Genomic DNA, 13,361 nt, shown 5'->3' on the forward strand with positions numbered 1-13,361 from the left:
ATACCACACTGAGTAGCACATGCATGAAAGATAATGGAATGTATGGGAAGAAATAAGTTTGTAGAAGTTCAAAGGAAAAAACTGTTTTTTGAGGTTTTGACTGTTTGACTGACTCACCTCTCATTTAACATTGTTTTGGCTTGACCCCCTCGGGCCGGTCAAGTTCCACATGATGTTTTCCTGTGTTTTATTTTTAAAGCAGAAGTAAGTGGTCCGGTCGTTTTCGCTAATGCTGCGTTCCAGGCAGGCTTTTGAAATCATAAATTACAGCTTCAAGTCACAACTTACGACTTTGTAGCGTTCCAGGCAACCCACTCGTGTTTTTCCGACCTGTTTTACCGGTGAAAGTCACTATAACGGCCACTCGTAACTTCTGACCCGTGAACTCGTACCAGATCGAACTGGTACCACTTCACGGTCGGAAAAATACGAGTTGCCTTGAACGCACCATAACAGTCCTCGTCGCTACGTCGCCACATTCACGGCGTTCCTTGGCTGCACACACAGCCCTGCATGCCGTTCTCTCTCCTCATTGGATAAAAACTGTAGGATACGATAAATGTTTTCTCTTCGGCTCAGAGCAGAGCAGAGGGACTGACAGACCCGTGTTTCAGACCAAACACTCTATAGAAGTGATTGCTGTCGGAAGATACAACTATTTAAGACTTAGATTAACACTAATATATCACTTACTTCTGCTTTAACTAAAACCCTAACCCTAAACTGTTTTTTGAGATTTTGACTGTTTGATATTTTCTCTTTGCTGTTCCTATGTAACATGCACAGTACTTTCAGTAACACTTTATTTTAAGGGGTCCTTGTTCCTGTTTAGTTACCTAATTAATTACAGTGTAATTACCTATGTAACTACATGTAATAGCATGTACTTACATTGTAAATACATAGTGTATTTTGGTGTACTTACAGGTCCTTGTTACACTTGTAATAAGAAATGCTTGTTACAATACCTGGTCAAAGTGGCCTCTCTCTTTGGGGAAGGGGTACATCTGCAAGAAAAATGGGTGAAACCACAACCCATGTTGCCTGGGAAAACTTTTCCATCAATCTTCCTCCTGCCTCTTGAGTCTTGGAACATGTGTGCTGTTACACAACTTAGTCTATGTAACAGTTGTGTTAGTACACCGTTGTTACTCTTTGATACAGTGGAATAAGCACATTAAAATAAAGTGTACCTGGGATACCTCAGTCCTTAAACATTAACTGCAATAACCAGTGTCTTCGATAGTGTACCACGTGTGCTGTTACACAACTTAGTATATGTAACAGTTGTGTTAGTACACCGTTGTTACTCTTTGATACAGTGGAATAAGCACATTAAAATATGTGCTGTTACACAACTTAGTATATGTAACAGTTGTGTTAGTACACCGTTGTTACTCTTTGATACAGTGTAATAAGCACATTAAAGTGTACCTGCTGGGATACCTCAGTCCATAAACATTAACTGCAATAACCAGTGTCTTTGATAGTGTACCACGTGTGCTGTTACACAACTTAATATATGTAACAGTTGTGTTAGTACACCGTTGTTACTCTTTGATACAGTGTAATAAGCACATTAAAATAAAGTGTACCTGTTGTGCTGTTACACAACTTAGTATATTTAACAGTTCTGTTAGTACACCGTTGTTACTCTTTGATACAGTGTAATAAGAACATTAAAGTGTACCTGGGATACCTCAGTCCTTAACTGCAATAATCAGTGTCTTTGATAGTGTACCACGTGTGCTGTTACACAACTTAGTATATGTAACAGTTGTGTTAGTACACCGTTGTTACTCTTTGATACAGTGTAATAAGCACATTAAAATAAAGTGTACCACGTGTGCTGTTACACGATTTAGTATATGTAACAGTTGTGTTAGTACACCGTTGTTACTCTTTGATACAGTGAAATAAACACATTAAAATAAGGTGTACCTGCTACATACTTACATGTTACCTGTAGAAATTCCAAAGTGGTGTTGACCTTGGTACTCAAGCATTTTTGCATCAAAAAGTCATTTCATTGTGTTAATCTTATTTGATTCCACCCTTTTGAATGTGATAAACCTAAACAGTGTCACAATCACAACTAGTTTACAACATAATGATTTATATTTTTATTACTAATAGTGTATTCTATTACAAATAGTGAAATCGTGATCCTCAGTGTAGGTTTGTAACTTTGTACCTGTAGCCTATTGGAGTACATTTAAACATTATATAGAACTGAGTAAGCCCAAAGACAACATTTCTGTGCCTCTTCCCTTCAATGAATTCAGTGAACTTTAACTTAAAATGTTTGATAAAAATAAAAACAACAACAACAACAACAACAACAAAAAGCTATCACAACCTATCGGAATTTTGGTGTGATGGGCAGTAATTTGCCTTTGTTTTTGGCATGGTCTATCTTGCTCTTTGTCTCAGCGGAGACCAAAGAGGTGCACCGCTTAACATAACATAACAACTTCTCTTTTCCAACTTCAAATGGAGGTATTGTCTTCAGGAATTTTTTGTCCACCAGCATTATCTCGGCTAGTGGAGCAGACAGGGCCACTGTATTCCTGTCGATGCCCTCCTCCCGGAAAGCCTTTGACATGCTTTTATGTTTTTTGTAGTATTTCAGTACCCGTTTGTATCTTTGTAGCACGTCATCAGGGGTGTGAGCTGGAAGAAAAATACAAGGGGAAACAGAACTGAATCACTGGAATTATTATTTTTTATTAATGCATTAAGTTGCATGTCTACCATAGTCTAATGGGTGGCTAAATGTATGCAACTTGAAAGTAAAAAAATGTTTTTCGCAAATGAAGGGATATGAAGCAAGATAGTAGTGAGTAGTGTTACGTCTTGAAAAATCAACTTTATATACAATAGAACAATATTTACAGTTGTTTTTATAACTGAATTCACAGACTACTAATTCGAATGTATGAACATTCCAGACCCAGTGGTGACATTATTAAAGGGAGTCCAGCAAAGTTGAGTATAGAGGAGAATAGGTTTGTTCTGCATTGTCATTGACATTGTCAAGGCAAAAACTGTCATGTACAGTATGACATACCAGTGATTCATAAGCATGAGCCTGACTGCCAGGGACAGAATAAGGACGAATAAGCTTCAAGATTTAGGTAAATCATTGCCATCAGTGACAAATTAATTAGGGGTGTGAGGAGGATTGAATCACTGTTAGTATTAAAACTAATACTAGAGACCTGACTATAAAACTAATACTAGAGACCTGACTATAAAACTACCATATAGGCTACCACACGTTTGCTCTCTATATATCTATTTTTTTTTTTAACATAATACTGGTGAGCCATACCTATTCCGACGCACCTGCCTAAAAAGAGGTGTGCAAAAGCGTTTGTGGACTATAGTCAGGTCTCTAAAAAATGACGCATATCATATGCCCATGGTTGGCTAAACACAGACTAATTAGTTGCTTACTGATTGTAGTTTAGGCCATTATGATGGCCTGTATGTGATGGCAAGTGACACAACTGGCATGTTCAAGCATTGCACAGCCTACTCATACTTCATCACAATAATGGTTGCCAGTTAAAAACGTATTAAGACATTTTGATGTCTGGAAGGCAGTAGACTCTAGCATAACTACTGGAATGTATGTTACCTCTTAGCTTCGATAGTGGATGAGAGTCCTTCTTCTGTTTCTTCTTCTTTTTATCTTTTCCTCTCCATCAGAGTCAGACGAGAATGAAGACTGCAGTGATGAGCTAGAATCTGAGCTGTCAGATGATGATGATTTCTGATGTTGCTTTTTCAGCTTACTTTTTCCTGTGTGAATGTTACAAGAGATAGCTGTTAAAAATAAGGACAATTTCAAATATGCTGTATATGCAATACCAAACAGGTCTTGTGTATGGTTAGTTAGTTCAACTGCAAATGTCTAAACCAATAGACCCTTTCAGAGAGTATAAACAAAGACAGGTGTGGCTCATTAGAAAACGCTCTGCTACACTAAATGGAATGGAGCCTTAATTAGTATTCTTGGTAACACCTGTCTTTGTTTATACTCTCTGAAAGGGTCTATACACATTTAAAGGTGAAGGTAACAGGGCCTGATATCATTGCAAGTGTGTTTACTCACTGAACTGGTTATGTAAACCCAGGGGAAGTAGCCTAGGTTTTCAGTTCAAAAATGGTCAGGCACAATGAAAACATGCCCTAAAAATAATCTGGTTGGGATAGCTTTTGTTCAAGTATGCTAAGAGTTTAAGAGTTGTCTTTTCTTTCTTGCAACAAAAGGTTTTTGTATAGCTGTAGATCTATTGGTTAAACATGGCTGTGATTATCCTTTAGAGTATTCTCATCTGGGGTCTGTTTCAGAAAGCGAGCTTAGTGGAAACTCTGAGTACGTTGAGCCTAAGATGAGGGAAACTCAAGAGTTTTCCGTTTCAGAGAGCAGGATCAGTCAGTCAGTCGCTACGGCAACATGTGCTGTGAAGCAAATCTGCTCCCTGGCAGGTTTGATCCATCTTAACCTGTGGTTGATGCCCGCTGAGCGTGGAGCAGGAAGCAGAGACAGTAATTTATTAGTGAATGACGTTGTGGAAGTGAAACTTATTTAAAGGCCGTTAAAGAGCGGATCGTTACAGTAGAGCCTGTTGGAGGGTTTATTACCTCTATGACAGATGGAGCTGTTTCATCACACATCGTGGATAGGCTGTCATTCATTTTCATCGGAGCAGATTTTATTTTAATTTTTTGTCATTAGATTTTTCACCGACGGTGAACGCAGCAGCGAGACAGCAGCTCGTCGGACTTGGGCCGTACAGCGCTCTGTTATAAGACTAGACCGTGCAGGTTTTCATGTGGGACAGTGCGAGTAGAAATTGTTGAAGATACAGTAAACCTCTCCCGGCCCCTCAGTGTCCAACTATTCATAATTAAATGAACCGATCGAATACAAGAATGAAGTAAACTAAATGTCTTAGGCTACTGTTTGATTTGAAGTACAGCTGAACAAATCAATAGAGCTATCAAATTAAAATGGACATTTTTAAGAGGCCTCAGATCACACAACCACATAGGCCACTCTTTTATATAATCATGATCATGAAAAAGGCATTGCCAACCAAAGTCCATGGTTATACCTTGGATTCGGAAAAAGCAGGGTGGTTGTGCGCACATCCAATGCCTATGTTAGGCCAGGTGCCGGACAGTCAGGATAATTGCAAAGAAAAAAGGGGATATCCGCACACTGATTTAAGCTCCCATTTATTGGATAGCCTACTTGACTTACGACGTTTCGACCGATGTGGTCTTCCTGAGGAAGACGTGCGGATATCCCCTTTTTCCTATACCTTGGATTCGAACACGGGCTGACTGCGTGAAAGGCACATGCGCTACTGAGTGAGCTACGTAACAACACGGCATTATCTCCGTCAATGTGTTTTTGTACCATTGTCAGAGTTCTTTAGAGAACACAATGCACCCTTTTTCCCACGTCAGCTCACGCGGTTTCGGCTGAATCTGATGTTTTTTAATGTGTTCATACTCCACATACACGTAATTAAACTCTCCAGTTCGGTCTGAGTGAAATTCGCAGGTCTGTTTTTTTCATTCTGTCTTTGTTAATCCTGTCATCTGTGCTCCACTGATGATGGCTTCTTGTGCTCATGGTGAACGCGCCTTCCTCAGGCTCAACATACTCAGGGTTGTTTGAACTCATTCTGATCAGCTGTTCTGAAACCGAAAACTCAGAGTTTTCCAGCTCAGGCTTAGTCAACCCTGAGCTCGGGATTTGACTCAGAGTCTGCTTCCTGAAACGGACCCCTGTAGTTCCCAGATGGTGGAATAGCCTGCCAAACGCTACCAGAGGAGGAGCCCTCTCTACCTTCAAGAAACTCCTGAAGACCATGTCAGTCTAGCAGGTACTCTGGGTACCTGCTAGACTGACATGGTCTCCTGCACTTCCAACCCCCCCCCTCTCTACTCTCTTCCCTACTCTTCATACCTCTCACTGCTGTCCCACACATCTCCCCTCCCTTCTCCCCACTGCACTCATTTATTCCTTTCTTTAATGCTCTTTTATTGTTATAGCACTTGTTTCTGTAGTGTGACTCTTGTATTTGTTTAAAGTAGCTCTACATTTTTGCAATTTCTGTCAGATTCAGGATGGAGGTTGAATCTCTACATTTTGAACTGTTTTCATACAAAGTGCAGCCAAACACCAGGCTGAACGGAGAGACGGCTCGGCTGTGGAGCTGCAGGTGAACCAGCAGCACCGTTGTTGCAGGTGATGCACATCTATGTGAGAACTCATTTTGAATCAAATTGAGACACTCAAAGATTCACATCCCTACAGCAGGCTTTTGAAAAGAGAGTATAAGTTCAGCTAAATGTAGCAGTTTACTTTAAAATGGTTGAAATATATTGCTGCTGAATATATCTTAAAAACTGACTGACTTATTTTTTGGGACAAAATATGGCTCCTGATGTAGTCTGTAAACATCATCATCATTCAACTTTTCCACATGGCCCGGTGATAAAAAAAAAAAAAAAAAAAAATCCTAAATGTAATATAATGACAGCGGATAGCGCTCACTTTTGAATCGTCCAAAACACACACGATGAAACATCCAAATACTTCCATACTGCTCGTCTGTACTGACCCACAGTGTCCTGAAGCCACAAGAACATAGTTGGTAAAGGTCCATTCCCCAGTTTTGTTTTGGGGGACATTTGGGACATTTAACATTTCATCCAGTTTTTTTCATCTTAAAGCTTCAGAAAATGTTCAACCTGTGAATCTGCATCTGGTCCTTAAAGTCAGATTCACATCGTGCTGTTACAATATTTAATCTTCATGCAGAAACCCTATTTATTCCTGTGACTAGAGCACATGCAGTACCTTCATGCAGACATGTACGTAGGTTCTGTATGAGAATGACTCATCTATTAGCACAAATCCATATTTAGATGTGCGTTACATAAACGTGTTGATATAATAATCTCTGGCCTGACAGTAGCTGTACATTCTTCAACTACTCATCCAATTAGGACACACGCACACACACACACACCTGCAGTGTCTACAGAAACACACCGGCACACACACACACACACAGTCACCTTCATGGTCTGATGGATATTGGACACACACACGGAGGCTCAACACACTCACATATTCTCCATCATGGACTTTCACTGAGCTCAGACTCACTGTTGATGAGGATTGAGAGAGAAAGACTATTGACACAACATCAGCCAATGGCCTTTCTTATTATTACTGTTTATGTGCAACTTCAGTCAGCTTGCTCACATATATTCTTAATTAAAGCAGTGTAGAGTGAGTCTGCAGCTGGAATGGGTGTTAGTTCAACCATTTCTTAAAAATCAATAGTTGGACAAGCAGCTCCGGGGCTTTTCAGCATCTATGACCACAAACAGTCGTGGAGGAAGGAGAGGTGCTAAATAAAGACAAGAAGAAGATCTGGTGAGATGGAGAAAGATCCGTCTTCAACAGTCCACTGTCGATACACGGAGTTAGAGTCGGATCATTTGTTTCTTTTTAGGCCTTAGAACCCACTTCACAAAAATCACAAGTGTTGCATTCAAGTGCTGGGCCAAATGCTGCGTAAGAAACCAGCCTGTTCACAGGTCAACAAGAGACTCACATTAGAGAGAGGCTGCTGCAGTATCGGCGCTGAGGTACACACACCCACACACACACACACTTTCTGAGGTGTTATTATGGCATGCAACACTTTGCATACGTACATTGAACAACACATTTAAACACACAGCTATTAAATTATCCTCTAGGTAGGTATTGCAAGTTAGCTGACAAATCATTTGTAACATTAAAGGGACAATGAGGAGTTTCTATTTGGTTATAAAAAAGTCTCACGTTAATGTAGATGAATCTCTGCTACCCACACTTGTTAATGGGCCCATTTTCGATAAATATATCGTTTTGTCTCTATCGTTATTTTGTTATTATTAGTGGTGGCGGAAATGCTGGGCGAGCCGACCAGCGTTTCTTTACTTTTGAGTCATGAGAATAACGCCCCCGAATCGCTTTTTATTGTCAGAACTACGACGGTAACTGAACCTCTTTGAACCTCTGACTTTAATTATTGATGAATGAAAACATGAGTCCGTCTTGCGCCGGTCGGCTCATAAATGTAGTGTGAAAACGCATCGCTTTTCCAAAACTCCTCGTTGTCCCTTTAAAATCTATAGAAGAAAACAGCAAAAATACAATATTACATATTCCTGTGTATTGTTGATCCATCCGTCCACTACAACCTGCCTTTGAAGATGACTTTGTATGAAATCTTCACACACCACACTTTTCCCTTTCATTTAATTTCTCCTGTCATACTTATTTATAACATTTTTATTCCAGTAGTTAATGTGCGCATATATTAAGGTGGCCACCTAAACCATGAGTAGCTGAGCAACACAGGTTTTAATTAAAGAGGGGACGGACACTTAATTACAAAATTCACCACTGATTTACTAACAATGAGCCTGCAAAAATCTCAACTTCCACAACAATAGAAGCCATATGCATTACATATTATTAGAAACAAAACACGCACAACATGAGACAGCAGATCAGTTCTCAATGAAAACCCAAAATGAACTTTAAATTCACCACTGAATAACCGGTTGATTAAAGTTTGTGCCCAAATTTTTTTTGGAGTTGTAAGGCATATCATTTTATCAGTTGAGTCCCTCTGAATCATGTTATGTATTTAATTTTTCCATTTTGTACTTTGTTTTGAAGAAAATAGCATTTTTATGCCAGTGGGCACACAGCTTGTAACTAGGTCAAATGTCACCTAATAATAATATAGAAATAAAAATAACAATGATACTAATATAGTAATAACAAAATAATAATATAGTCATAATAAATAACAAAAGGTGGTGGGGGAGGGGTAAAACAAAACAAACAAACAAAACAATGGGTATTATCATCCCAGGAAGGTAGCTAATGGTTCAAACCTTGGTTCCCCTGTATAAAATTCAGAACAACAAACAATTTGAACTGGTTTCTTTATTCTCAATTTCTTTCAGGAAGTAAGTAAGTACTTTATTGTATTATGGTTTTTATGTACGCTGTGAAGCACTCTGTGTATTCATACTGGGAAGGGTGCTATAAATAAATAACAATACGCAAATACAAATTTGAAAGTACGGTAACACTTTATTTTAAGGGGTCCTTGTTCCTGTGTAGTTACCTAATTAATTACAGTGTAATTACCTATGTAACTGCATGTAATAGCATGTACTTACATTGTAAATACATAGTGTATTTTGGTGTACTTACAGGTCCTTGTTACACTTGTAATAAGAAATGCTTGTTACAATACCTGGTCAAAGTGGCCTCTCTCTTTGGGGAAGGGGTACATCTGCAAGAAAAATGGGTGAAACCACAACCCATGTTGCCTGGGCAACCTTTTCCATCAATCTTCCTCCTGCCTCTTGAGTCTTGGAACATTTATGCTGTTACACAACTTAGTCTATGTAACAGTTGTGTTAGTACACCGTTGTTACTCTTTGATACAGTGTAATAAGCACATTAAAATAAAGTGTACCACTTGTGCTGTTACACAACTTAGTATATGTAACAGTTGTGTTAGTACACCGTTGTTACTCTTTGATACAGTGTAATAAGCACATTAAAATAAAGTGTACCACGTGTGCTGTTACACAACATAGTCTATGTAACACTTGTGTTAGTACACACTTGTTACTCTTTGATACAGTGAAATAAACACATTAAAATAAGGTGTACCTGCTACATATTTACTTACATGTTACCTGTAGAAATTCTAAACTGGTGTTGACCTTGGTACTCAAGCATTTTTGCATCAAAAAGTCATTTCATTGTGTTAATCTTATTTGATTCCACCCTTTTGAATGTGATAAACCTAAACAGTGTTAAAATCACAACAAGTTGACAACATAATGATTTACATTTTTATGACTAATAGTGTATTTCATTACAAATAGACATACAAATTGTAGGAGTACTTTGTACCTGTAGCCTATTTGAGTACATTTGAACATTACATAGAACTAGAGTAAAATTTGATTTATGTAACTTTTTCTCTGACCCAACGTGTCCCCCTTTAACAGCACACAGTATAGATAAACATGAAAGGGACAGAGAGAGGGGGAATGACATGCAGGAAAGGGGCTGCCCGACGCGGGATTCGAACCGGGGACGCCTGCCTTGAGGACTGGAGCCTCTACATGGGGCTCTACATTAACCACTGCGCACGCATATCACAACTTGTAATATCGTTTGATGTCATGGACAATCCGCCCAAAGACACCATTTCTGTGCCTCCTCCCAAGCCAGTAAGTCCATTCAATTAATTTTAAATGGGTCTTTAACATTGTTGAACTTCGATTTCCCCTAGCTCGCCATATCTCACACTTTGCTGTCTTCCAGAAACGCTCTATGTGTTGTGTGTGGCTCCCTGTTACCGGATCAACAAAATGTTGGTGATGGTTAACTGGAAAATGGCGAAAACCTCTTGGATTAAGAGCATTGACATAAGCTCTCCATGAGTCACTGTAAATGTAAGAGCCCTTTTTCACATGCTTCTCTATTATAGGGACTAGCGTTCTGCGTGAACGTGTCTTCACCAATTTCAGGACTGGTCTTCGAGTCTGCTTGTGCACTTCGAGCATTCCAAACACCCATCCCTTTCTCATCCACGAGCCACCAAATCTTCCACGGTTGTACTGAAAAAAAGAAAGACAAAGAGAGGAACATTACTCTATGGTGCATGGACGTGGTCTTGACATTTAAGCAAAACTTTACTTTAAAAGTGACACAGATTAGATACGCACCTTTCGCTTATGGATGAATTTTGACTCGTCAATGACCACAAAGCGATTGTTTGAACGCCCACCGATCTTGAAATCATTCCTCAACTTCAGTCTTTTCAAAGATGCAGTGCACACCTTTTCGTTGAAAGACACACATAATTAGACTCAAACATTTGGACACTACTCTTTTCAACATGTACATTCCTTATAATCAGCTTTATAGGTGAACACTTTAAAGGTATATTGTGTAAGAATTACTCCCATTTAGTGGTGCGGTTGTAGATCGCAATCAACTCAAGTCGTATTTTTCATGATGCATTCATGTGAAATCGGTTAGATGGCAGACGGACAACAGCCGCTGCACGTAACAGCTTAAACAAGCCTCTATGTAAACAAGTGGCTTGTCAGCACGAGGCAAAACAATACACATGACAATCTGTTGTCATGGCAATGTCGTATTGTTGACCCACGTTTTACCGGCTTTATCTCGACTTCTGTGACTAAAATTACATCTAGTTTGTTACCGACGGCCATTTTTCCGACTGCACCTGAATGCAGCATTCAGGTGCAGTCCTCACAGTCCTCACTGCACCGTGGTGACTTCTCACAGAGCCACCTCGACCTGAGCCGACAGCTCCGGTGAGTTTTCATGGTTTCCTCCACTGAACGTAAAAACATGGCGACACCACATGGCAGCAGCACCGAGCTTACCCGCTCCATGTAGATATGAATGATATGAACGGCAAATTTAGAGCTTACCGGAACACTTCAGTTTGTTGATGGGGGGGATTACTGATTTATGAAAAACGTACTTTTGAATGAAATAAACCTATAAATTAAAATTGACTGTAATTAAATGAAATGCAGCCAACAAGTGCTCAAGAAGCATTGCCTACTGTTTATAGGACCATTAGAACAATTTACAGTTTGTATTTAATGTTAAAGTTATGGTTTGGAGTAATTACATCATCGGGTCCTTTGCACCATGAAGTGTTTTTTCTCTTGGTCGAACATTAATTCAGTTAACGCTATATATACAACGCTAATGGCTTTAACTTGACCAAAAAACTTCTGAGTGTTTGGCTCAAGGTCATGAGGACCCAAGGATGTAATTACTCTGAACCATCACTTTAAGAGAGTAATGCTGTCATTCTATCAGAAATTGCCAATTTGTTAGCCAGAAAAAGAAACGCTAATGAAAATGTATAGGAAACTGTGATAGGTGGGTCCAAACTTGTCTGGTAGGAGACCTCCTACACCACAGAGAGAGGGAGAGAGAGAGGGACCATGTTAATACCACATAGATTTAATATCATATTGTAACATCTTACCTTCCTAAGCCTCTTTGCCATCTTGGAAAGAGTAGCTGAACTGTTTGCCACGCCATCACTCATCAAGTCGATTTGTCTAAGTTGAAGACCCTGCGAAAACCTTTTAAAATGCAAAACAACAGGCGATTAGGCTATGTTCAATAGCCTGAACATTTACTAGTACATGTCCTGGGGAAATTTTGTATGTGCTTAGTTTAGCAGAGAATATCTAAACTGTTTTTGACTAATATTACCCCATTGAACTACGTGGGATATGTGCCCAATTCTCTATCCAAGACGAAAGTCCTGAAAAGTACCATAATAGGTGACATTAGGTTGTCACAATACAGGTGAATGGGCCTTTTTTCATTTAGATATCCCCATACATTTCTACCAGATTAATCCTCATAAGAGCAACACATTTTGTATTACACTTTGTCTAAAAATGTAAAAAAAAAAAATGCAAATTAGACAATAATAAAATATAATTTTATAATTAAATATGCCTATTACAAACCAAATGTATACACTTGAAGCTACAGAATTTCTGAAGTGATTAAAATGTTTACAATGACCATGTAGTGTAAGAATTGTGGTTTGATATTTCAATTTGTGTTTCTGTAGATGTCAAGTGTGCATGCCCCACCCTCTTCATTGCTATGCTGCCCATACATAGTACATAGGCTATTAGGTAAATTGAGAGCTCAGCAAATACCAAAGTTAAGGGAAAAGTGATTCAACCACCTAAACCATATATTTTCTGAAAGCAAATATCCTCAGGATGTGATTTACCATCATTTGAAACATACCCCACCTCCATTGATATGCTACCCATGAATGATTTGGGTGTAGGTAAACTGGGTGTCAAATACCTCTTGGCTTGTACCATTAGGGATAGAGAATTTGGCACACATCCCACGTTGTTCAGTGGGGTAGCCTAATATTAGTCAAAAAACAGTTGAGATATTCTCCGCTAAATGAAGCGCATACAAATCTTCCCCAGGAACTAGACTATACAGGCTCTAGGCCTACATTAATTTTGTTGTTGTTGGCCTCAACAACAAGCCTTAATTTAATGCCTACCTATAAATGAACCCCATCCAATCATGCAATCCTTTGTGTGATCTGGAGAACATGGACCCATCTCGTATGGACCTTTTGCATTTCTTGTGGTATCTGGCAAGGCAAGGCAAGGCAAGGCAAGGCAAGGCAAGGCAAGGC

General features: G+C 39.2%; 1 protein-coding gene across 1 annotated transcript; it reads right to left on the reverse strand.

Moving 5' to 3' along the window:
• Positions 1 to 10,278: 10,278 nt before the first annotated feature.
• LOC146980279 (uncharacterized) lies at positions 10,279 to 13,029 on the reverse strand. Its single transcript, XM_085788653.1, has 4 exons — positions 13,013 to 13,029; positions 12,162 to 12,261; positions 10,852 to 10,965; positions 10,279 to 10,743 (listed from the first exon to the last, which is right to left on the reverse strand). Exons 1-4 carry the CDS (start codon positions 13,027 to 13,029, stop codon positions 10,279 to 10,281), a joined length of 696 nt encoding a protein of 231 aa, XP_085644779.1.
• Between the last annotated feature and the right edge of the window lie 332 nt (positions 13,030 to 13,361).

Source organism: Trachurus japonicus, chromosome 10 (genome assembly GCF_045865225.1).
Source record: "Trachurus japonicus isolate A0001 chromosome 10, Traja_1.0".
Lineage (NCBI taxonomy): Eukaryota > Metazoa > Chordata > Actinopteri > Carangiformes > Carangidae > Trachurus > Trachurus japonicus.

Excerpts from the sequence above, each read along its gene's own strand:
- LOC146980279 (XM_085788653.1), bottom strand. Across the intron at positions 10,966-12,161 it reads TGGCAAAGAGGCTTAGGAAG|GTGTGCACTGCATCTTTGAA; the intron begins GTAAGATGTTAC and ends TTCAACGAAAAG. Across the intron at positions 10,744-10,851 it reads AATTCATCCATAAGCGAAAG|TACAACCGTGGAAGATTTGG; the intron begins GTGCGTATCTAA and ends TCTTTTTTTCAG.